General features: G+C 39.4%; 1 protein-coding gene across 6 annotated transcripts in view; it reads right to left on the bottom strand.

Moving 5' to 3' along the window:
* Positions 1-27,140, bottom strand: part of FARP1 (FERM, ARH/RhoGEF and pleckstrin domain protein 1) — a 194,293-nt gene that overhangs the window by 67,473 nt on the left and 99,680 nt on the right. For all 6 annotated transcript variants that reach the window (XM_063126101.1, XM_063126105.1, XM_063126104.1 and 3 more), the window contains exon 3: positions 2,391-2,495. In XM_063126101.1, coding sequence (XP_062982171.1) covers positions 2,391-2,495 — 105 coding nt within the window. The remainder of the gene's footprint in view (positions 1-2,390; positions 2,496-27,140) is intronic.

The following is a 27,140-nucleotide window of genomic DNA, read 5'->3' as shown; positions in this document are numbered from 1 at the left end:
TTCAATATATGCAGCGTTTTCCACCCCATTAACAGCCTGTCTCTCTCCCAGTGGTCTACCACACACTTCCAACTTTCATATTCTTGTTTCTTTGCCAAGAGAAACGAAATGCCTAAACTATCATTATGCCTCAACCAAAGGACCTTAACATGTATGCAGCGAAAAGCATTCAAAATGTGGAAATTTAAAAACGCAGCAAAATGTTGGCTAATATGGAATGAGTCTAAGTCTACCATTGAAAAAGGAACAAGGCGGCTTGGGATGGCACAGTTGCTGCTGTCCCATAGCTTCATTCTGCACTTCTTTGGTAATGTAAGAATTTAGAAACCGTACAAAAGTGATGCAATCAAAAGTGGAAAATCATAGCAGTGTCAGACACCAGATTGATGACATGGGAAAGGAAAGTGAGCATGATTCTTCCCCCATGCTGCTGCTCTTACATCATGGCTTGTACTATTGAAGCCAGTGCCTCACTTGCTGGCTGTGGGGATGGGTCAATTAAATACACCGGGCCAGTTTGCACGTCATGATAAGCCATGCTGAAAACAAAGCCATGCTGGGCCGGTTAATCATTCCCTAAGCCATGCTGTTGCCAACAGATGATTAATCACTCGGTAGCTTGACATGGTTTATTTCCCACTTTGTCCTCTCGCTTTCTCTCAGCACGTACCTGAGAGGCCTTTGAAGCACAAGATACTCCTGAAATTCCCCCCTCCCATCATTCTCTCTCTTTCTGCTTTTCAAAACACCTGCATGGACATATATATGCCTTATCTTTGGAGTGGAAGGGGGCGTCCCCTTACTTTTAGGCTGAGGTGGCTGAGGGTTTTATTTATTTGCTTTCTTTAACCCAGTTAATATATGTAAAATATATTACAGAAAACACATATAATATCACCATGTTCACTTATGCTTTGATTCAACTTTTATAATTTCCAAAGGGGGATTCGAATTAAGTCTTGTTGTACCAAAAATAACAAAGAGTCTTGCTTAAGGACTAACACATTTATTCTTTATAGTTCAATCCTATACATGTCTACTATGAATTAAGTCACGTTGAGTTTGCTTACTCCCAGGTAAGTGGGTTTAGGATTGACACCTTAAGTGAGCATAGTAAAATAAAAAGCTTTTAAACTTAAAATCTGTTTCTTACAAAGAGAAAAATCACTTTTCTCCTGGAAACCAACAATGAACAAAAGGTTTTGAAAAGGAACACACATGTTGTGTACATTTGACCTTGAGTAGATTTTAATTATGAAGAGACAGGAAGATGTCCTTGTTATAGAAGCATAGCTCCAGGAGACACAATTGAAGAAAACAAGAAAAAAGGAGAGAGATCTTAATTATTCTGTTTAAATTTAGGTCTCAGCAATATGTTTTCATGATTATATTGTTAAAGAGCTAAAATAGCAATTTAATGACAAACACTTTCTTTTCAAGGTTCTCTACTTAAGCATGTGAAAATGTATAAATAAGTCCTTTGGGATGGAATTTAAAAAGTAAGTTTTTAAACTTTTTTTCCTCGGCCAATAAAAACTTTTACGCCTTGGTCATTTATTTATTATCCGACTGTGGGAAAATAGAGTTTTTCAGACATTTTTTTAAAAAGGTCTTGATGTTTCTTGGCATTCCATTAACTCTACGTCTTGTTTTTGAACTTCACACTTGGCACAATGTAGGATCTATGGACTGCCAAATATCTGAAGAAAATGACTAAGATATAACCAAGCTACAAACGGCTGGGCAGCCAGCACAGGAGTAGGTGGCTCTACACTTATTTTTGGCACAGAGATTATAACCTTACGAGTGTAACAAGCAGCTCAGACCAGAGATTCCTCAACAGTAATTTGTGATTCTACCCGAGTCAAAGGTCAATATATGGAGTAGTTGCTATGCTTGTTCAATTTTTGCAGCAATATTGTGCTAGCAGAGATAAACTAAAGGCTAGACCTAATCAAGATAATTGGCTGGCATGTAATGTGGACAAAAAACATTACAAATTAAATGGAGATCACTCAATCCACAGTATATCATCTTATGTATCAAAACAGGAATGTACGTGTGGACATGCACATTACACAATTATTGTGGCGGAAGGTAAAGAAAGGAAGATTGCAATTACATTGTTTCAGTTTTATGAACAATTTACATGTTCATCGGAACTTCTGAATCATACAAAAGTATACATTCGACTACATAGGCCTAATTTTCAGTCACCACTCCTGGTTTCAATAGAAGGAAGTTAAAAAAATTCTTGGAAGCATTTTAAATACAACTGCTGCCAACCTCTCTCCCCACACCATGTTTTCAAAATACAAGAGGGATGAAATCTGTCAGATGGAGAAAATGTGAATAAAACAATGAATTACATAAAATGCTTCTTTACATACCGTGATCTTTTTATGATCCAGATATTCAAGGCCAAAATAGTCACCTTCAACCAGATTCAGGTGATTGCAGACTGCATCCAACAAAACCTTCCCTGGAGCTCTTTGCTATAATAAAAAACACAATGAAGTGTTATGCATTGTCTGCCCATACCAAAAAAAGCAAAAAAAAAGCTGTATTTTAATTATATATTTTTTTCTAAAGCCAAGCTATCCAAGCCACCTTATGGGCTCCTTACTCAGAGATAAGCACAAAACCAGCATGAATGCATAATCATGTTTTCATATGAAGGTAAGTAGTATTCCTATTTTTATTTGGTTGCCAAAATGCTGGGATACTGATTCAGTTGTGAGTTTGTCCTAATTTATATTTGAAGGAGACTGTTAACAAAGACATGGGTAGGAACTGGCCTGGAAGGCAAAATATGTGTTTCACACTTCAAGAGTCACACTGCTAAGAAACATGCAAATTAAATGACTCCCTGAATATATCAATGGACAGCTATTCTGCCTTTAAGAAATTTTCAAGTTAAATGACATCCTAAATACATGGATGAACTAGCAAATCATGATGTATTCTACATTATTTTAATTGAGGAAGGCAAGTCACTGATAATAGATTTCTAGATCCATTCTCAGATAAAGTTTTGCTTGTAACTATTATTTCAAAACATATCCTCACTTTTCTTAAGAAGCCCACATAGTTTTGCAGAATATAAAATACCAAGCTGGGGCTCCCCATGTGTAAATTATAGGGAAGTAAAGCTGGTGACAGACAATACAAGCAGCATATCAACTCAATTCAGAAAGCAGTCTGGAAGTAGGTAAGTAAAATTGTCTATAACTGCATTACATTTCTCATAAATATACTGCATTATTAGGCCTATGTAAATGCTGCAATTCTGAGAGCCCACACAAGAGCCACAAAAGATGGTAGTTTGCAGAATTCAGTTTCCCAACAATCACAAAACACCGAGTAGTTGAATAAGGTGCACAATGACCAGATACGGCAGTTTTGGTCCTCTGTTCTACCTCTCAATGACTAACAGAAGCAGAAAAAATAATATGTGAAATAGTAAAAATGGCAGAGCACTTTGCAGAGAGATAGAAAGTGCGTGTATGTATGCATGCAAGTATGTCTGTTTATATCCATCTATCTGTATATATTATGTTTGTATCTAGATCAGTCACTTAAGAATTTGATGACTTCTCAACTCTTGACTATAAAGAAAATTTACATTTTTAAAATCTAATTAACACTAGGATTCCTGTGTTTGTCAGTCACTTTTCCATACACATTCCCATCTTTTGGTAGGCAAAGAAAGAACAGAAAATAGAAAGAATTTGTTGGACCTAAAAAGAATAGAAAATATTTTTTACACCAAAGAGCACTATGCAAATAGGCAAGTTTTATTCAACTCTAAAAAAGGCATTTTCATTTTATTGCACTAAACATAAACTAAATTCTTTCAATAGGCATATCTCCAATTAAGGATCCACAGTACAATTCTATGCTTGTTTACGCAGATGTAAGACCCACTGTGTTCAAGTGTGCTTACTCCCTTGTAAATGTGTTTCGGATTGCAGCCTAAGTTTCACATTCAACATTCTTTATGTATGATAGCCATTTCCACTATGCCCAGTTGCTGCCTCTGACTTCCGCTTAGAACAAGGATATGCATTCTTCTGTCACTGAAGAAAGTTTGGGGACTCTTATTAGCTTTAACAGTTGCCTGAATGTAAAGAAATACCCAATCAATAAACAGATTATCTTCTTCTATAGTCAGAGCTGTGACTACACCATTCTTTAACATGACATTTTAATAAGGAAGTGGTTGAAGAAGAAAAAAAGGTTCTGTAATGTTTGCAGAACCCATGTCCTACAAGTTTATTTTTAATGTGTTTCTAGCAAATTGAAATTAAACAGTCACTTCATCAACTCAGCTAGAATTAGCTATCAACACATAGTCAAGAGATTTAATATTTCAGACCTTTTTAATCCAACAAAGTGAGTTCAGATCAAGATTTTGTAAGCAAAGCTTTTCTTAAGCTACTGAATCCCCTGTGCTTCAATTAATCTCTGAAAACAAAATCAAAGTTTCTTAGGAACCTTTTTTTAAAAAAAGTTTCCCAGTCACCTTTCTTAGCAGAGATACAAGCCGATTTTATTTAATAATGGAAGGGATGTAGGCATTTACATTGCCTTCAAATATATTGTTGATTGTACTTTTAACGTTCTTTGTTACTTTATCATTCATTAATCACTTTTATATTTACAATCCACAGCTTTTTCTACTTCTATCTTCATCCATTCTTTTGAATATCTGTTCTTGTCTTAAACTATGCCTTCTCATTATTAATGCTATTCAGGCTTTTTCTAAGTGAGTAAACCAAACACCTGACCAGAAGGAGTGTGATAGCCCTGCTCACTCTGGTTGTTGTATTTGTTGCCCTCTATTTGTGGAGAGCAACTTTCTGAAGAGGACAGCCTCTTATATCTGTCGAGGCTCTCCACGTGATTGGGAACCCTGTTTTTCCAGCTTATTCTTGTTGTACAAACTATGGTTTAGTGTGACAGCTGAATGTGGCAATAATGGGAAAGATCTAAAGGTGTGCTAAAGCTAGCACTATTGGCATTGCACTAACAGAAATCAAGACTTGTGCAATAGCGTCAACAATGCTTGCTAGTGCAACAGGTTTCTCAAGAAACCTGTCATGCTATTGCATATTAAACTAGGTGTGTACCCACACTGTTATAAAAATAGTGGAATACGAACCAATTAAATCCAATAAAAAGGCATCCGGATGCAGTTTTTAAAGAAAGGTTTATTTTCCACTTCAGGTACCAAGGAAATCCTTTGCGCAAAGGGTCCTCCCTCCAGACCAGATGATGAGAGAGAGGCCCCGAACGGAAATTAGCTTCCAGTTTTATACATGGCAAGAACATTACACAAATACAATTGGCTAATAGCCCAACTTGTCACAGCTGATGTCATTTCCAGAATCCTTGACATGCTCAGATAGACCTTGCACATACTCCACTGCTGTACGAACCCCTTTGCAATGCACCTTGGGACATACCTGTCCCCTTTCCCATTGTCTGGAGAACGTTTCCCACTTCAGCCCCCTCCAGCCAATCCCAAACCATTATCCCTCTCTGGTTTCCCGCCGAACCGAGGGAAAAAGAGAAAAGGGTGAAGAAGAAGGGGAAGGTCCCAGGACAAAGCCCGTCCCCAAAACATGGCGCCCGACCAAGTTTCGTTACTGTCTGTGAGTTTTCCTCCATTACCTGAGAGTAAGTGGACTTACTCTACTAGGTAAATGGGGTTTTCCTCTCTACCTGGGAGTAAAGGTCTACTCTACTCATCTAAATCACTTAGAAATCACCCAAAAGATGGCGTTTCGGGGAATGGAGGATCTTAGACAGAAGAAGGGGGGGGGAGAATGGAGGAAGGGAATCATAGGAAATTAGCTAAATGTCCATAACAACACCCACAAGTGGAGCTGTGTGGTGTAGTAGTTAGACTGTTGAACTGGGACTTGGGAGAACGCTAGTCCTAGTCTCCACTCGGCCATGAAGCCTACTGTTTGACTTTGGGGAAACCATGGACTTTCAGCCTAACCTACATCACATGTTTGCTTGAGGATAAAATGGAGGAGGAGAATCATGTATGTCACATTGGCCTCCTTGGAGGAAAGGCAGAATATAAAATATAACTGTAACCAACAAACTAATAAATATGACAAGAACAAATGATACCATAATCTATCAAGCAGCAGTTATTATTCCCATCTACCTGGCAGGACCAGAAAGTTTTTACACATCTAAAACTACAGAGTTATGGCTAAGTGGGACACCCTTGGAGGCAGATCCCTGAACTGACTGGATTCACATGAACAAGCTTCAGTGGACATGAAATGGAAAACCACATAAAGGCTTCTCCATCTGGCAAATTGTTTGCACAGAAGAACTTGGCATACAGATGTGGGTTGTTGAAAAACTGCCTGATGCACATGGATTGCCTTGCCACATGGTATAGCACTCACATGGACCTAATTTCAGATGACAAGGCTACTGTTTGTGGCCACCAGAACTAGTGACGACAACAAAGTTTGGAATAAGAGGAGTCTGGAAATCCTATTCCCATTAAAAGCTATGCCCCAAACCCCTCCAATATTATGGCCCATCTTTTAATGTGCTCACAACCAGCTAATGTTCCCCTGCAAGAAACATGGAGAAACAGCAACAGGAGATGGCCTTATAAGCTTCATCCTTAAGGCCTGGACATTCCTGAACATTCTCAAAAGCATCCTTTCCTATCAGGATGCAAAGTCAGGTCACCAGTTCAGGAAGCACTAGAAACTGCAACTCCCATACATCCTAGTAGAAAAAGATGCTCTTGCGCAACTTTATGCCTCCCCTGTCATCAGCCAACCATCTGCTCATTTCCCTCTGGTCTCTGCTCATTTCCCTGTGGTACATTTACTTGACAGCAGCAGAACAGAAGGGTGGGAGTGAGCTCCTTGAGCTTGGTCTTGAAAACACTTGGAAGGATCTCTAGTCTTCCTGAGGAAGCTTAGAAAGCCTGAGCTAATTGAAACCTGTGGAATTCTGGTGGTGCCACATGACCCTGAGATTTGCCGCAGAAGTACCTGTAATAGAGCACTTCGGGCATGTCTACACCATGCCTTTTTACCAGCATAAAGTGATATTTTGCATCTGAACGGAGAGAAATTTGCTAACCTCCAGGAGGCCACCTGCATAATTTCACACAGTTTAATTTTTGAAATTGGATTCTTTTTCCAAAAAGCTAATTTCATAATAGGCATATACAAATTCAACAAAGAACTGACGTTATGTTATTCCTCCCCAATATTTTATGCAAGCACTGAATGAAGTGTATTTCCCTGGCCTCCAAGCTATTCAGAAGCACACTGTGTCCCTTGTTTCTTTACAGGGGCTGAGACGAGCTTCAGAATGCTCATTAAAAATACTTCAGATTGAATTTCATAGACCACAACTTCTGGAGAGCAATATAATAGTGCCATTCAGATGAGTTTAGCTATGCAGCAAACACTGTGTGTAATGAGGTATGGGCAACCCCACCCCCTCCTACCCCCAAGTTGTACCTCCAGTCCTGGAAAGGAGAAATGTTCCAGTTTTATTGCTGTGAATTTATTTTATAGACAGTTTATAGCTTGACAAAATGTTCATAAATAATTTCTGCAGGTTTTTGTTTAAGCCTACCTCTCTCTCTCTCCTGCTTGACTCTCTTCTTTATTTGATTCCACTATGAGACTAGTCTTTATTGAAATCATCAAGACATACTAATTAAATTATCAAGGGAAAGCAGCAGAGCATTAATAGCAGAGAGACTAAAGCTAGACATCAGGGAGATTGTGTAGCTGTTGCTGAAAGTAGAGCCACAAAACTCCTCTTCTTCTATTCCTTTTCCACCCCTGCCTTAACAGCTAGTAAATGAAAATACAAGTTGTGATGTTTTTGCATTTATTTATTTTTGCAAGCAATAACTGATGAATTCCTGGGATGATTTCATGTCACATGTTTTCTTTAATATATAGATTACAGGAGAGAAAAGGAAGAGATGCAGGACTATCTAAAAAGGACCACAGTGGGTGGGGGTGGCATACATGATAGAAATAGAAGTACATGGATCTCCCATCTTCCCATAGAATCATAGAATAGCAGAGTTGGAAGGGGCCTACAAGGCCATCGAGTCCAACACCCTGCTCAATGCAGGAATCCACCCTAAAGCATCCCTGACAGATGGTTGTCCAGCTGCCTATGCAAACTCCATGTGCCTATGCAAACTCCAGTTATGGTGCTGGTTGTCTTCCCAAGTATCCATGTTCAGACTGGTGCAAAGGAGGAGGAAGGAATTTGTGTGTGTGCGTGTATGCATCGTATCTTCTCCAAAACAGATGCCTTAAAGCAGCCTTCCCCAACCTGGAGCATTCCAGACATTTTGGACTACAACTCCCATTATGCCTGATCATTGTTCATGCTGGCTGGGGCTGATGGGAGATGGAGAACAACAAACATTTGTATGGCCACTGAATCCCCACCCTGGCTTAGGGATAAAGCTGCCTTCTAGGCTGCAGTTCCAGCCTGAAGACATTCAGCTAAGCATGCCACTTAAGCACAGCTAGATGACACTCCAAGCCAACTGGGACACACCAAGTCCTTGCAGTCAAGCCAGATTAACAACCTGAACCATTTGTCTTGACCATGATGACTCTTTCTGGAGTGCTGCCCTGGATTGGGGCCTCTGCCTGCAATTGTCCTTGCGTCCACTTCTGGTCCTTCCAATGCTCTATTCTTGCCTTAGAACTTGACTCTGCACTTGGCTTTGGCCCTTTGATTCCCATTTGTCTGATCCAGTACCTGACTTCCGACTCATCCATGACCACAACTACTGCTCTTCTGGTCCTAGTTTGCCTGTACCTAAACTGCTCCAGCCTGACATAAGCCAAGAGTGAACACACAGCATTTCATCTCTTATGTGACAACTAGAGTATGTAGCCTTGCTTGTACCTGTAAGATATGCCTTGCTGGTTGGATCAGACCAAGATTCACCTAGTGGATTTTATGCAAGAATCTCAGAAAGAATGTAGTCTACCAGACGTTGCCCAGTGAACCATTGTTGGAAAATATCCTCCCTATACTATTGCACAACTGAGTAAAACTGATCATAAGATATTGCTTCAACCAACCAATAATGAAACTTTTCATGCTTTTCTATCAGAGCAAGTGAAATGGAATAACCAAAATGTTGAGATTTGCTTGATAACAATACACAAAAAATATATTCAAGAACGAAAACTGAACAAAATGGAGTGATGTTTCCTGACAAGTATACATCTGCCCCATACATAAATCATACCATTTTATGATTAAAATAATAGCTTATATTACAGAAAGATATCATTAAAATGTTTGTCCTTATTTTATTTGTCGTTTCTTTTTATTCATTTGCATGAAATTAAGGGGTAAAAAGAGCCGACAGCAGAACACACACTGGGAACTAATCAAATTACTTCTGACCTTTTCACCCACACACGTTTCATACGCCTGGGATTATACTTCAGAAAATGACCTTTTACAGGCTGCAGACCACTGAACTAGAACGCTAACATAAAACCTATTTAAAAAAGAAAAGAAAAGAAAAACGATGAGCTGCCTGAAATATTTCTTCTCAAAGAGGCTCACAACTCTTATTATTATTATTATTATTATTATTATTATTATTATTATTATTATTAATTTATTTATTTATATAGCACCATTAATGTACATGGTGCTGTACAAATTATACACAGTAAATAGCAAGACCCTGCTGCATAGGCTTACAATCTAATAAAGTTGCAGTAAACAATAAGGAGGGAAAGAGAATGCAAACAGGCACAGGGAAGTGTAAACAGGCACCGGGTAGGGTGAAGCTAACAGTATAGAGTCAGAACAACTCAATATTTAAAAGCTATAGGGAAAAGAAAGGTTTTTAGCTGAGTTTTAAAAGCTGTGATTGAGTTGGTAGTTCTCAAGTGTTCTGGAAGAGCGTTCCAGGCATAAAGGGCAGCAGAAGAAAAAGGACGCTGCCGAGTAAGGGAAGTAGAGGCCCTTGGGCAGGCGAGAAGCATGGCATCAGAGGAGCGGAGAGCACGAGTGGGGCAATAGTGTGAGATGAGAGAGGAGAGATAGGCAGGAGCTAGACCGTGAAAAGCTTTGAAGGTCAGCAGGAGAAGTTTATATTGGATTCTGGAGTGAATTGGAAGCCAATGAAGAGATTTCAGGAGTGGAGTGACATGGTCAGAGCGGCGGGCCAAGAAGATGATCTTAGCGGCAGAGTGGTGGACAGAGACCAGCGGACTGATGTGAGACGAGGGAAGGCCAGAGAGAAGAAGGTTGCAGTAGTCCAACTGAGAGATAACCAGTGCGTGAACGAGAGTCTTGGCAGAGGAGACTCTGATAAAAAGGATGCAACAAATCCAACAGATCTACCTTGTGCCCATCTCTGCCCAACATGATGCTTCCCCGTACAGCCTCTTATCCACCCCACCCCTCAGCTGCTTTTCTTCTAGCTGCAGTTCTGGACGGATTCTCTATCAGGGAAAAGCCGCTGGGGTTGAAGAGGAGAAGGGGGAAGTGGTGAGCAAGAGATAGGTTTAGCTCAGTGACAGCTGGTGCCTATTGAAACTCGTGGGGCAGAGAGGCGGCCAGCTAATGGTAGGCAGAGTTAACAGGCAGATTCAAAACACCTACAACAACCCACCTCCCAGCTTTCAAGATCAAATGTTGCTCCTCCACCACAACCCTGCAGCATTGCTGGTGCTCATTGTCTAGTTTGGCTCATAACTCTTAAGTGGAAACAAGAGGCACAAAGCTGCTTTCCAGCTTTACCACGACTGCTGCTAATATTTCCACATTAGAAAAACCTCTCACGTAAAAGTAGGGACAGCTCTTTCCCGTATAAGGCCTAGCTAGCTGGTGACTCGCACACATCCTGACAGACTGAGGCTCCAAAGATGTTTCAGGCTGAAAGTATGAGCTGTTGAAATAGTTTTCACAACATGCTGCAATTTAAAGTCCAGGAGATCAGAAGAAAGTGCTGTTCCCCACCCTCCACCACATAGATTTTGGGAATGAACCAGACACAGCATACTAAACTCTGATTAATAAAAACCTGGGGTCTACGGATGACAGCAAAATTATATTTCATCATGCTGTAACCATCCAGAGAGCTTTTGGGGGGAAGAATAAAAATGAAATGGATGAATGAAGAGCACATTTATCTGCAGGCATCTATGCTCATTAATCATTCACTTTTGTTCAAATGTACACTTGTAATTCAGTTTCTCTCTCATTCCCTCCAACTCTAATAAAAACAAACTATATTCCAGCAAAGACTTAGATCATTCTTCAGAACTGGCTTCTAAGGGTTACCTCAGAAACAGTTAATTCTAACCCTCTTCTGCATGGGTCAGCAACTTGTGACCCTCCAGATGTTTTGGTCATCATCCCTCAACATTGGCTATGCTGGCTGTGGCTGATGGGAGTTGTTAGGCACAACATCTGGAGGGCCACAAGTTTCCTACTTATGCTCTTCTGGGTCTTCCTTTGTAGTCAACTTTTATATTGCAAGCCTATGCACACTTACCAGGGAGCAGGCCCCATTGAACACAGTGGGGCTAACTTCTGAATAAACATATATAGAATCATGATATTAATGTTTGAACTAGCTCTTAGTATTAGGCTTCAGTCTTTGGCTGGGTTTCCAAAATAGCAAGCCATTTTTCAGTAGTGAGACAGAAGCATATATGAATTAAACAGCAAAGCTGTGGGGTAGGACTTTACTCCCCACAGGTGTGTGGAAAGCACTTCCACTCATGCAGGGAGGGATGGGGGAAGAGGCTGAATTTCCTGCTGGTGGAAGCCCCTTGTGCTTGACAGAGTGCTATTTATTCTGGAGGGCTGCTAACTTTCAACGTTCTGTAGAGGTGGTGGTGAAAACACTGGGATTTAATAAATATCCCCAATGACCAATATCCAACCTTCCTGTGCATTCAGCTTTAAAAAAAATTCTGCGTAACTTGAAAGCTTGTAGATTTCTTCAAGAACTAATGGTACAATTAAATTTGGGTATCATAATTGCTTGCACAGAGTTGGCAAGTATTCTCTATTGCATGTGTGAAGTAGGCTCTAACCTATGAAATCTCATGCCCAAAATGTAACCATTTCCCATCCTCCATTAAACTCTATAGGACATCAAGTGTGTGAGAGTGTGTGGTGGGGGAAGGGGTTTTCATTACTGCTAGAGAGGTTTATAAAATGTAAGGCTATCCCATTTTCTTTGGCGCAACAAGATGGCATAGTTTCTATGGGCCAGCCATATGCTTTGTTTATGATATTGGTGTTTTTTTTAATACTTTGGAAACACTTGGCAGCAGCAGTTATAGCCAGAGCAACCATGAGTGATAATATCCAAATAGTTAACATACTTTTAGCAGTTATGCATTTTAGTAGAGACCAGTAACAATCATCTATACAAAGTAGTCATTGGATTCTTTCTGTAAATCTCAAATAAAGATGCATTGGCAGCACTGTAACAAGCAAATTATTACTACTTATGTGTAGATTAAGCATCATCTTCATAGCTGTCATATAAAGATAAGTTTAGCAACTAGATAGCCAACTTCTCATTTCATACAAGATATAAATAATCTTCTTTCTTTTTACTGTTTATTCCTATGTGCACCGCTCCAGAATCTATTTTAGAAATGGAGCAGTATATAAATATTGTACATAAATAGTTAGGCAATATTGGGCTTCTTTAACGTAGTATCCAATGTTAGTTCTACATAGAGTAGACCCATTGAAAGGAATAGGACTTGTGATTAATCTGTCTCATCATTTCAATGGTTCTACTCTATGTACAACTAACATTGGATACTACTCTTAGAAGTCAACATATTCCAGATTGAACCAGTGACTTAAAAGTGATGATTCTCAGGTAGAGTCTGTTGATTCTATCAATCATTAATCAATGAACCTTGGACTAATTCTGGGTAATTTTCCACAACCATGACTAGCAATTGCCTTTGCCATGCTGAGAAAAGAGACAAGTAGAGTGATGGGTGAATGCAAGCAGCAGAATAGCCATTACTCAAGTTCCAGTTACAGGAACAACACGAAAGGCCAGGATAAAGCAGTGAATGAAAAGTACTTGTGAAGTTCAATCTAGTCACGGTGAATTCAAATGTTATTCAGGCAACATGGGAATTGCTTTGGCATGTCTGGCTCCCACACCCCACAGTTTTGTATGTAAATAGGAACAGCATTACATGGAAACTCATTAATTCCTTCTTACACTTGGGTTGCCTAGTGGTATGGGAGGGAATTACATTGACCACCCAGCCCACATAATTGCTCTCTACAACTGTTACCAGAGTGTGGTCTTGAATCCAGCCATGTATATGTAGCTTCCACACCACTCAGGCAATGTATGAATCTGCCCACAGTCCTAAAAGAGCAAACTAACATCCAGCAATGTCCTAACAAGGGAGGTGAGGCAAAATCTGTTTACATCTTATACCTGTTGGGCTTTGTTTTGACTTGTAGCCCAGTGCCTCATACTAAGAGTTTCAAAATACAATAGATGTCTGGCACTCAGGATTTTTTAAAATAGATTTCCAAGCTATCAATGTTAAAGAAATTGCAGCAAAAGAGAAAACTTTTCCAAGATTAAAAAGAAAAAAGTCAGTTAACCAAAACTATACAAGACTTGAAAACTAGAGTTTATTTTCCCAACCCCATGAACAGAAAACAAATGGAACTGGCTACTTCTTTGAACCACTAGAGAGGGGGGAGCTGTTTATATTATATAAACATCATATTAACCCATAGTGGCTTATAAACTACACACAGCACTTTGCAAATAGCCTAATCTACCTCAAAAGATGATCAAACAAATAATTAGTTTATTTCCCACCCACCCCGTAGTCCAACCGCCCAGCCAGGCAGGTATCCCAGCTTCCTTTGTGGATTTTCAAGCCTTTGCTGGGTCTCCTTTCTCCACCTGTGTGCAATAAAAGGGCTTCCTTAAAAGTTTGCAGGAATGGCGCAAAATTCAATATACAGGTTCCCCCTATGGAGAGCCACCATGGTGGTGGGGATAACGACAAAGCAGCTGTTCAATCTCCTCCTCCTGTCCTCCACCTACACAGTGAGTGAGTAGCAGTGGCTGGGATCAGATAGACCTGCTTCCAATTGCATTGCTATTCATCAGGCCTATACACTTTGGTCCTGATCAGACAACACACTAAGCCACGGTGGTTAAACATTTTGAGCTAAACATTATGAACCATTCCTAACCATCATGGCTACATAACCATGGTTTAAACATGCTCACTAACCATTTGCTGCAAAAAGGTTGGCAGCCTAACCATGGTTTAGTATGCTATCTAAACAGGCCCTTTGAAAGGTAAACAGAAATGTTTGGTCAGAAATCAGCAGTAAGGCAAACATACCTTTAGTCTTTCTCAATCTCACTATTCCTATGTATGGTGAGCCCTCTTGGAATCTAAGGAAATTTACAGTCCATTGGTTTTGCTATCATTCATTTCTTAAATCACTTTGAACTGGCCCAGTTCCAATTTGGCTGGATTGGCATGAGCAAATGAAGATACAACTGGCTGAATGATTGTGCAGTCAGCAAAGCTTGTAAAATGTTCATAAATGCTCTCTACAGAATGCACAACCCCTTTTAAATGAAATCATTAATGTCAGTACGGTAAAGTGGCTGGAATTTGAAGCGCTATATAAAAGCATTAAGTGTCATCATTAAGGTACAACAAAAGATGCAAAGCAGCACTGCCTGAGATTTATGATTGAAATATATAAAACAGCCTCTCACCATTTCCTGCTTATTAGAGCTGTATTTGCAGCACACTCCTATGCGTGGTTTCTCAGAAATTACACTGAATCCAAGCAATTGTGCATAGGATTGCTGTGTTAAAGTATTTTGTATACCAAGCTTTTCAGGTAACTGGCTGTTTTTATTGGCAGAGCAAATAAAATTGGCTGTTTTTATTGGCAGAGCAAACAGGATAGTTTATTATTTAAGTGTGTGGTCAAGATTAACATTTTAAAAAATACACATACAAGTTCAATCAGTGCTAAATAATTTTGTTTTCATCCTGTTTTCCATATTACTAGTGCACATTCACAGTACCACAAAGGTTGAGGTCATTCCTTTTTGAGACTTCAAATCTACAACTAGTTTATATACTTTTTACTACCTTGTTAAAAAATAACCACCCAATTACTGCAGACTTATCAACAGAACAGAAGCTCAGCTGCTAGGAATGTATTGATCCTATTTATATGTGGAATCTCATTCAAGATTGGGGTGTTAGTCCTAAATACTCTCCTGGGGCTTGTCTATATGCTCAAAATATCCCATCATGGCTATGCATTTGCACCTCGTTGTTGATACGACACAGCCACCAACTCACAGACACATCAAGCTTTTCACTGCAAAACTGCCGTTTTTCCAAGTGTTGATTTATCACAACTGTGGCATTACCCTAGTTCTGTTCCCTTAGCTATGTCTGAGGCTTTGTATGTCTACTGAGTATGTAATCCAGAATGTTGAACTGAGTGGGTGTGGCTGAAGATGCTGTGAAAGGGGGGGAGGAGTATAAATGTGGGAGTCTAGAGCTTGGGGGGTTAGTTGGTTGGGAGTTGGGAGTGTCAATTAGGATTTTCAGTGGCGTGGAGAGTGAAAGGAGATACGATTTTAAGAGATTTAAGATTACTGCTATTATTAAAACTAGTAGATTAAGCAGGTTAACTTGAATTTGAAGTAACTAAGATCTGTTAAACAAAAATAAACATGTTATTTTGTTTTGTTACCTCAAACCACATGTCTGCTTGGCTTTATCACCTGCTCTACAGTTACTATAGCAAACACTTTATATATAACCTTCAGCTTTTTACATACACAGTAAAACCTTTTCAGATTCTACCCTTTACTCTCTCATATGAGGGAAAGGTTGTGTTTTACCGTGCCCTCAGGTTGTTCAAGTGGTTGTGCTTGGCTTGAGGAGGGTTTGTGTGCAGCAAGGCCTGGTGTGTGAGGCCTGTGTCGTGACAACAACTTTTACCATTGTTCCGATGACACCACTGTTGTTTTTTTGTCTGTCAGTGGTGGCTTCAGTGTGGGTTTAGAAAGTGGGTGTACCAGGGGCGAATCCCAGCACAGGGTAGGCACAGGAATACAGGGCAGGGCGTGGGCTTGACAGGCCTAGAGGAATGGTTGCCATGGTTATGTGAAACTCTGGGGAAAGTAAGGCCAATAATGAAGAAAGTAAGGACGTAATGAAGAAATTAAATAAACTGCAGCGGCGCATCTGCCCTGCTACAGACTTTCAAAGTTGTATGGAGTTGCCAGAAAAAGAAAAAGTTTTGTGGTTTTCCAGTACCTCCCCATTCCGTCCATCTAACAATGGTGCTGTGGTATTTCCTGGCTGGATAGCCTGCACACACCCTCTTGCTGTGTAAGTCTATCGACGTCACCTCACAGCAGCGATGGTACGGGGTTTTGGGGGAATCAGTGAGCAAAGTGGCATCATATAGATGCCTCCTGGGATATAGAGCTCCATTGTTATAGTGTGTTTTTGCTGCTTAAGAGCAGCTGCCAGCTGTCATGTGATAATTTCAAAAGGTTTTCTAAAACAGCAAAAAGTCTGCTCTATTAATCTCTTCAGATTCCTTAAGGCAGCCTCCCCGCCCCCAATTTGGTGCCCTTCAAATGTTTTGGATTTCAACTCCCATCAGTCCCAGCCAGCATAGCCAATGGTCAGGAATTCTGGGAGTTGTATTCTAAAACATCTGGAGGAAGCCTTGGTGAAGGCTGCTTTAAGGCAATTTGTTTGGGTGAATATTCAGCATGATACAATTCTTCAAAACCTACTTGCCCCTTCTTCCTTTTTCTTTCTTTTCTTTTGCCATATTTCATACAAGAGTCACGAAGCAATACACATTTAACTGCTATGAATGTCAGAATTATTTTCTAATAGCACAGAAAATTAACAGACCAATTTATAACAACCTCTTGACACAAATTCAAATAAGTGAGCAACATTCACTGACAAACACCTAATACAGGTCTTTTTCTCAATCGCTCAAATGTAAGCACTCCATAAGACTTGTTTTACGTTGCATTTGTTCCTTGTTCCTGTTAAAAGCAATCTATTTTTATAATAAACATATGCAGAGGAGGTTTTCATTGACTGAATAGAATTTACCAATCTACTGTATGAATCTGATCATGTACTTTCCCCAGGAAGGACAGTTAATTTTTGCTATAGCTTTCATAATCCCTTTCCTTAAAAAGAAAACTACGTTGAGTTGAATATTATTTATCAAAATGTTTTATCATCCCACCTTTTGACTTCACTCCTCAAAGCCGCTTACATTATTATTACACTATAATAATAAAACAGAACTATAAAAATCACATAAAAGCCAACACGCACACACACACAAACACACCAGCAACAAGGTTCACCTGACACCTATGTATGTTGTACTCTTTCCAGTGCCAGGTGAAGACCTTTTTATTTTCCCAGTATTTTAGAAATTTACTGTCCTAGTCTTTGAACTCTGCTGTTTTAAATTTGCATTTTAAATCTGTATATTAAATCTCTGCATTGGTGCTTGGTTTTATTCTGGTTGTACTTCTAAATTGTGGTTTTAATTGTTCAGATTATATTTTGTGCTGTATTTATGGTTTTAACTTTTGTGAACCACCCAGAGAACTTCGGCTGTTGGGCGATACAGAAATGAAATAAATAAATAAAATACAAAAGCAGAAGAAGGGACTTCATTGGACCAATTCTAGAAGCGTTTATCTATTTACTCACAGCTAACATATGGGTCTTCACAGTTCTATGAAGTCCCTTGGTTAGGGCATTATCATCTGTGGCAAAAAACACACACAACAAAATAATTTCCCTGAGTGATGTTCTGTTTCTAGGAGAAGAAAATAGGGTAACAAAAAATCCTGCCCAGTACTATGTTAACCCATGTTTAATGTTTAAAAAGGAGGCTTGACAGGCAGTTCATACAAATGAGAATGTAACTCAGCAGTATTTCATAAAGCAAATATAATGCCAGTTTGGAAAGAGCTGCTGCCAGGTTTTTTGTTTTTTGTTTAAACAAGGCAGGGGAAAAAACAACTTGCTTGGAAAACACACACCTACATACAAAATATTTATTCAAAGCTTTTATCACGGTTTCACAAAGCAGAACAATAGAGCTATTATACTCACAGCCAGCTTGGTGGCCTGAATTGCCCATCTTTTCATAATGAGCACAATTTTCAACATCTGGATAACACAAGACACACTGATTACTTTCTTGCTAAAGGAATGTATTTAGATTAAAGGATAAGGGGGCTGCATAAGTGACAGGATATATGGGAATTGTATATTGTGTCTGACATCTACAACCCTGAAGTGTTATTTTTCTCTGGTATCTGGGCTAGGCTCTATAATCTAAAATCCCTAGTGGTCTGAAGGGGCCAAACCAGACAAAGGTTTGTCAGGTTCACAAACTGATTTAAGAACACAGTGGCATACAAGCATCACAGAAGGGTGACCTGATGGTAGAGGTTATAGCAATATCAAGGAAGGAATGTGGGAGCAAATGGGAACAAGCTGAAACACAGAATGAGAACAGGCCGAACAAAATAAGAAGATGGCTGGAAAAAGGAGAGTTAAGGAGGACAGTGGTGCAGCTAAGGCTGAGCTTTGGGGCCAAAATCCAGGGCCCCAAAATACAGGTGTCAGGGGAAATGACCACCCAGAGAGTGGGGGATGTTAAAAGCACCAGAAGCAAACTTCATATTATTTCTGTAGTCACAATGGTGCTATGATTTAAGTGAGCTCAGAGTGCAAAATTGCATATGTTCAGAGGTTGTTGTGTTTTTGTATTTTTTTAAAAAACAGGGTTGGAAAACAGTTTTGTTATTGTTGTTATTCTAACATACCAAGAACGTAGGAGGAATTTTAAAGCATTGGAGGGGGGAAGAGAAATGTTAGTTGTGTACTTCACAGCTGAAGTAATACACATGACCATCTAAAGCCCCTGCTCTCCAAAATACCATTTAAGCACAGGGTCTAAAATTACTTAGCTGCAGGTTCTAAAATTGCATAGTGGATGCATAGGTGGAGCATTTTTCAGGTGTGCAGTCTGAATATCCATGATGGGATCTACAGCCCAATTCTCTGACTACGGCTCTACGTGCAATTTGGATGACAGAATACAAGTATTTTAGCACATGGATGTGAAAGGGCTGAAGTGGGGAAACTAGTATGAGTGGGCTGAAGTGAGCATGGTTGGTTTGGGGATAGTGAGTGCAACATCAGAAGTTTCACATCATGCAGCTAATCATATGCTGTGCTGGCAAAACAGCCCAGGTTGAGCTGCTTTAGCAAAATAAAATAAGCAGGGTTCTTTGCCCACACAAATATTCTTAAGAACACCTTAACAATATCATTCAGTTTTTGAGGCATTCATGTGAACAGTTTGTCCACCAAGATGACTAAACTAATTTCTTTTTTTAAAGCTAAAAACATCTCCATAATGCAAAACTCTGCAGTAAAGCTATCACTTGAAGACTTGAGGATTTTTTTATATATATGCATGCACACACATGCACACACACACACACACACACACACACACACACAGGAGTGGGGAAGAGAATACAAGATGTCTAAGGCCTGCGGTTGCACTGAAACCCAACAATAAACTATTGTTTTAAATAATAATCTATAAAACTGAGCCTTCAAATAAACATATTCTCATATTATATTTTTTTTCGGAATGCCATGCTGCTACCACCCAGAATCCTGTAATCTTTAAGTGGGCTACTGGAGTACAAGCTCCTTGCTAAACTCCACCAAGATGATTTTACAGAAGTGTTCTGGCCAGACCTGGCAGCTCCTCTATCCCAACCAGAGCTCTGTTTACATAAGCACTTTTTTTCCTAGGATGCCACTACCTGAATTCACTGTAGGCTTAGATCTGATTGCACATTAAGGAGCAAATTAGAAGCTGAACCAAGTTGAAAGAGAATCAATAAGCCCTGGCAAGATTAGGGTTTTTGAATTAACCTCTTTTTCACTCTGGGATAATACTGATCATGTAAACAATAGCAAAGTCATCTCTGGTGAGGAGAAACATAGTGACCTCTGAATGACCCAAGTCAGTCAGCAAAGAGATGTAACTTTAACACCTTAGTATTCACTTGTATAAGGCAGGGGAAGTTATTGCAGAACTACACTGAGTGAACTGAATCCTGAGTGTACACAAGTCCATAAGGAAGATAATACTGTACTCCTCTTCCAGTTTAAGAGTTCGGAGTATCAATGGATTTCCATAGGCACACTTGTTGGGTGGAGGGAGAAGGTCTGTGGGATTCTTCTCTTAAAGGCCTGAAAAGAATATAATGCTGTCTTCCCTCAATGTAGATTTTCTGTGCAAAAGAATGGACTCTACATGACAGGATGTTTGCATTTCATGTTAGGATTGCATCCAAAACATACTGGAGAAGTCTGCATGAAACCTACATGCAAGTGGCTACAATTTTCTATTATCTCCTTCCAGACAGATATTCTTCAACACATGAAGCAGCTTTTAATGACACTTCTCAACTTATTTCTGAGCATGCAAAGATTCAGAATGACTCCATTTGATATGCCCTGGGTTTAACCAGTAAATTCTGCATAATTTTGCTAGGAAAAAACCAGCAACAGAGAACAGGTGCTACCAGAAGAAGAGTGGAGAAAAGCCTCAAAAGGCTGATTAAGCATGAAAGAAGACATCACTTTACCCTTGGCTTCATCCATTATTCCAACCTCAAGGAACCATTATTTCAACATGCAGGAATTAAGTGTAAGAGGTAGAGTGATATTATCAATGGCAAGTGGTGTCACAGGAGGACAAATTGCCTGCTGTTTGCAAAAACCGAATCTAAGTAAATTAGGTAATTAACAAAGCAATCTGATACGTCTACTCAAAAAGCAAATTCTATTGAGTTCAATGTGGTCTAGTACCTAAATGGGTATAGGATTGCAGCCTCAATGATTACACAAGGCTTGCTACTACTTCAATTTTAAAGTATGCACACACTCCCAAATCCTTACAAGTTCTTAAGGCTCCTTTAAACTGACCATATTATCACCCAGACTACCAGCAACAATCTGGAAACTGACTTAGAAGGAGAGAAGCCAGCTGAGAAAAGATGGTCAGTAGCACAAACTACATAGGCAGAGGATCAGGTCCCTAACGCAGAGCTCTGGCAACCAGGGACAGCCCTCCAAGCCGGGACCCACAGAGACTCCAATTAGATCCCATCAAGGGGCCAGCATCCTTGCTCTGCCTCCAAAGGCTTCACACTCTACTGAGCTTCTGTGATACTGCTGGCAGTTATGCCTAATAAGAGATTGCAAAGAGTTGATGTAGTTCCATACTCCAGGCCAAAGCGGTGCTCCTCTAATGTTCCCCATGCCTCACCAAGGAGGTGGAATCTGGGATGGGAAGTCAGATCTTGGGACTATATAAGGGTAAGCTTAGTTAACACCAAGCACTCCTTGGAACAAGTCATCTGCTCCGTGGGACCACCCCCTTGTTTCCTGATTCTATGTTCTCAGATTTTGAATGGACACACAGGGCAGAATCCAACCATGTCATTCCATTAGCACAAATGATATTGCTCAAGCACAAACCAGGTTGTTTGTGCAGGAGGAGGATCCATCTAAAGTTACATTTGTGCAAGTGATTGTGCATTATGTTTGTGCAAACTGTTGTGCAACCGGTTGCACATAACTGTGCAAATGGTTGAACAATGGGTTGCACAACCAGTTCCTCAAGCATAATGGGCTTGCACAATGGAAAGTCTCGGCAGAGCTCCGCTAGTGCTATTTGAGTTTACAGAATGACATTGTTGGATATCGCCCATGGTCTCTGCACACTCTTGCCATAAGCTCTCAGCCCTTTTCATAGTCCTCTGACAAATCCAAATCCACCAGAGGGCTCAACCTTGCCAGAATTGGACAGACTGGTTCTTCTTCTTCGAATAAAGAACTCCAAATTTCCAAACATATGCCCACACACACATGCAAGGACTAACTGCTAAAGGATTTTGTCAAAAGATGCTCTACTTCCAAATAAGTAATAATTCTTTGTTAGTAACAGAACACCTGCAAAACAGTTTTAAATGGTCAACATACAGAAGTAAAACTCAAAGACCAGTGAGGTTAAATAGATTTATATACAAATCTGACATCTGATCTCCAGGATTCTGGTTTGTAGCCCACTTCCTGTCCCAATATTCTTTGTGCTGCCAAATTCTAAAATACAAAGAGGACGTCCATTCATGGGTCAAACATGTCATAATTCTGATAATAAATATAGACTTCCATTCCAAACTTCAAAGCACTGTTTTGACTTTTCTTTGAGATTAGGGTTACAGCAATTTCTCTTCTAGTTTTATACCCTTGTTTGCCATTTTTATTATAAGAACCCTAGCATGGAATTTCAACCATGCAACTGCAATTACTTTTGAGAACATAGAGAGGAGATAGCTGTTAATTTAGGCTATTCACTCCAAAAAGTGTAAACTATCCTAGTCATGCAACAAAACCTTTTAAAGTGTAAATATGGGTAAGTCAAATTCCCTCTTGACATCAATTCAAACAGGTAAAAGCGGACTTCCCTTTCATAAGAAAAAGAGGATTGAACAAAATCAGAGAAATAAGAAACACAAAGAGATCAGAAATAAGAATGCACATTTCAGGTGATAGGCCTCTGTTGTAGGGTAGGAATTTTATTTTCAGAGTTTCTCTGTCAATATAACAGCAGAAGACCACTTGTATTATTTGACATTGTATATAAGCCATATTGATTTTATAAAGATGGAATAACATAGGTTTATCCAATAACTCTTTGGAGAGACTTAATAGAAAAGGGGCATTTTGATTAACGGCATGGTCATTTCTGAAACAATTTGGATATTTACAGATTTGATAGATAAAGAAACTGCTTTCTTCTCATTAGTACAGCTAATGGAAGAAAGGGTCATCTATGCAAGAATACTCCCTCTGTCACTTTGTTAAAAAAATAAATCTGAGAAACAACAACAGGACAGAAGTTAGAGCATTATATCCAAGACACTCCAGTTTTCAGCAGTGAAACACCACTAATGAAACAAGATATTCTATGTCCTACAAAAGCAGTCTGAACACAGCTTTATTTATGCAACAGAATTATTATTATTATTATTATTATTATTATTATTATTTATTTATATAGCACCATCAATGTACATGGTGCTGTACAGATAACACAGTACATAAGACTAGCAGGAACAGACCCCGTTTTCTTGCTTGCCATCAACAAAGAAATCTGAAAGCTGTCGATCTATCTTCACTTTTGACCCAGTACAAAAAAATCAAGATAAATATTTACTAATCTGTTCAAAGCTTGCAAACTGTTCAAAAGGATGTTGCCAAAGCAAGAGAGGCAATCCACTATCTATCAGTCAGGGGGAATTCTCAAGATAGCAAAGGTGCTTCAAATATTTGCAAGACAGATAGCATCACGACTCAGATTTTATTTTCTGCTAATAACAGGCAAAAGTAGGTTTCACCTCTTTACTTCACACATGCAACTAACCTATAAATTAAAATTTAACTTTGCTGTTTTAACTTCGTATTTTAAAATTGTATTTCTGCACTGCTGCTGATTTTATCCTGGTTGTGTTTTTATATTGTATTTTATATCATGATTTTATACTGTTAGTTTTATATTTTGAATGGTTTTAATTTATGTGAACCACCCAGAGAGCTTCAGGTATTGGGTGGTATAAAAATGCAATAAATAAATAATATAAATAAATAACCTACCTTTATTACAGCCAAATGCGGAGGGTGATAATAGATTATCATACATGGGTTCATTCATTCATTCTTTGTAAATGAGCCAGAGAGCTTTCACTAAGGGGTGGTATAGAAATGCAATAAATAATACTAATAATTCATTAAACAAAATCCTATGGTTTACAAAACAATGTTAAAGCTCTACAGTTTTCAACCAAGCATGAAAAAGCAAGGAAATTGGGAGTTAAGGCTCACAAGCCTTAACGCCACATCCTCCCTAAGGAGGCAGATGAGCTGCTAGCACGTTCTCCATCCTGCTGCCCTCCAGATGTTTGAGATTACAAGTCCCAGCTTTCCTGACCATGGAACATACTGACTTGCAATGATGGGAATTGTAGTCCAACACCTCTAGAGGGCACATGGTTGGGGAAGGGCTGCTCTAAACAAAAAAAAAAACAAAAAAAAGAGAAGTAGGTGGCCTTAAGTTGATCATCATCAGTTTTCCACAACCCCACATTCACCTCAAACTTTTTTTAAAAAATCTTAAAAATCAAGGCATGAACCAATCTACTTCCAACTTGGCATGGCTCAATTCTTGCACAGGCTGTATTTCCATCCCTAGATATTTACTTAAAGTAAGAACCATTGAATTTCCTTGGTTCTTGAAAAGCAATATACTTGGTTTTAGATTTTCCAGTCTCAGCACTCTATGTGTGCTATGAATGCCTGCTCTGTTTTCTGCAAGGCCCAGCCGGGGAGGCCATTAAATTAAAACCGTAAGTGGAGGGTGGGATTCCATCAAGTTCATCTGAGAGTGAGTGTTGTAGAATATGGACCTTCCAGGAGTGTTGAGGCCGGATTTCTAGCAGAACCCGCCAAGCAACTTTATGGCCTGTTAGTCCCTCCGTTTGGTAGCCTGCAGGAACACCTGCCTCATAAAGCAAATAGCCACATGAGAACTGTTATTATGGTCTGCTACTTTGCTTGTCTTTAGTAGTCTGTGGTCCAATCTCTTCAGGAGGAGGAATAATGTTATGTGGTTGGGGTCAGTCTAAATTATCTCCAGGGGTGCCTACTAAGCTGAGTGCCTACTCAGTGCCTCTGTTCGCAGAGAGATTGAGGATTTCCCCCCAACTCTGTTACCCTTGAAGTTACTAGGCCTGTTGAAACTAGATTTTATAACATAAGCAGGAAAACAGTGAATACCCCCTTTTAACTTGTTAAACCAATGAAAACATGCCACACAAGAAGTCTTAGAAAATGGACATATATCCTTAAATCTCTGGTTGGAGTTGGAGAGAAGGTAGCTGTGGCACATCCTGACCAGTCGTTGATGCTCAGTATTTATGCTTTTAGGATATTGCTTTTTAGTTTAGTTCAAACACTTCAAATCCCAGAAGCTTTGTAAAGTAAGAGCCAATGTTATACAATCCTTAAACATTTTTAAAAGTTTGTTCCTTTGTTCCCACGTCTTATCACCCCAAACAGTTGGAATTTTCCAGGAGACCTGCTCTAACATAAATAGAATTGTGTTTTTGCACAGAGTAACTGTTTTAGATTTTAATATGGCAAAAAGTGACTGAAGAGAATCATCCTACTAGTCATTTAAAATTTTAGTTAGCAGGTCTGTACAAAGAGAGCTCTTGCACATGGGCCAGGCTAAAGCAATAGTACAGAAGTAATTTCATCTTTGAAGGATGGAAAGGAAACTGATATGGTTCCACTTATATACATCATTGAATTCTAAATGTCATCTAATTGGTCTTTCTATTATTTTCCTAACAACAAAAAGTCATTGGTGGCATGTAGCTTAGAATAGTGCTGGTGGGCAAAACATAAAAGAGAGTGCACTGTATCTTCTGCTTGGTTATTGCCTCACTTTTGAGACAGCAACTGAATAACAATTTCCCTGCTAAATATAGCTCCTCAGCTATGTCAATTCTAAGCTTCAAGTTGAATTTTGGAACTTTAGAAAACTTTTCTCAAAAGATGAAAGGAACAAAAGCTGCCCTATTTTATCTAAAATATGGAGACAGCATGGGAAATCTCAGGCTAAGGAATGAGAGAGATTGAATCTTCTAGTTTGCAGGCTTTCTTTTGGCCAAAATATCTACCTGAAAACAAGATGCTTCCCTTATTTTATTTATTTATGTAGAGATTTCCATCCCACCCTTCCAGGATCTATGCACTTCTACGAATATTATTCAACATATCTATGGAGAGCACATGGCAGACACTCGAGATTTTAGTGAATCTCTTACTGATACGTTATAGTCTCTACAGTATGGTGTGTTAGCAACCTTATGTTGTGTCCACCCCCACCTCATGACGAAAATGTATAGAGTGGGGAGTACTCAATGAAGAACTATCAGTTAGCACTACAGAACTTGGCTTTAACTGCCCTGGTCTGCATCAATGAGAATTGCTGCAGCATAGCTCCTCTTAACCACATGGGTTGGGGTCTCCAATGTGGTGCCTATGGACACTAATGTGCCCAAAGACACCTCTCTCGGTACATGCCAGGCTTCCTCCCCTCTTGATATATAATTTAAAATATCTATTTATCTATATTTAACTGAGAGGGTGGCTTGTTGCAAAGTGAAGGTCTCCAGTGCCATCTTTATTTGGATTCAAAAGAGTGATTTTCTGTTTTGCAGCACAGAACACAACTCTGTCTTGTTATACTTAGGTTTTGAGGCAAGTTACTTTTCTTTCAATTTCACCATTTTTTCTTCTGGGAAATGTTTTGTGACTGGTCATGCCCACTAAGCAGCCATTTTATGAATGGACATTGCCCCCACCCAGGCAGTCATTTTATTACAGTGCCCCTGACAGACTTACAAAATTCTAAATGTGTTCACTGATCCTAAAAAGTGCACTGGGGAGTGTGAATGGCCTTGGGTCATATGACAGGAGCTCAGATTGGAACTCCTCTCCATAGTATAGGAGGAGTCACAGTGTGGGTTCCTTCCACATGACCCTTGGGATCTCATGTCACCACTGGGACATGGGAGGAAACTGCACTGCACCAGTTCCTACACTACAAAGATAATGTAAGAAGAGGCCTCAGATAACCCTTATGTGGAAGCCCAAATGAAAGCCTTTGCTTTAAAAAGTGAAAACTTAAAAGATAAAGTAGACTCAAAGGCATATCAAGGTGTTAAAGTGTCATACTATTAAAGGTTCTAGCTAGTTTTCCCCAATCATCAAGTGCTAACACTGACCTAATTAGTATCTTATGTGATAACGTATTTGCAAGTAGCACTTTCAAATGATTCTTCTGTATCC

The sequence above is a fragment of the Elgaria multicarinata genome, chromosome 5 (genome assembly GCF_023053635.1).
Source record: "Elgaria multicarinata webbii isolate HBS135686 ecotype San Diego chromosome 5, rElgMul1.1.pri, whole genome shotgun sequence".
Lineage (NCBI taxonomy): Eukaryota > Metazoa > Chordata > Lepidosauria > Squamata > Anguidae > Elgaria > Elgaria multicarinata.
The sequence above is the reverse complement of the archived record's forward strand: the minus strand, read 5'-3'. Positions and strand labels throughout refer to the sequence as shown.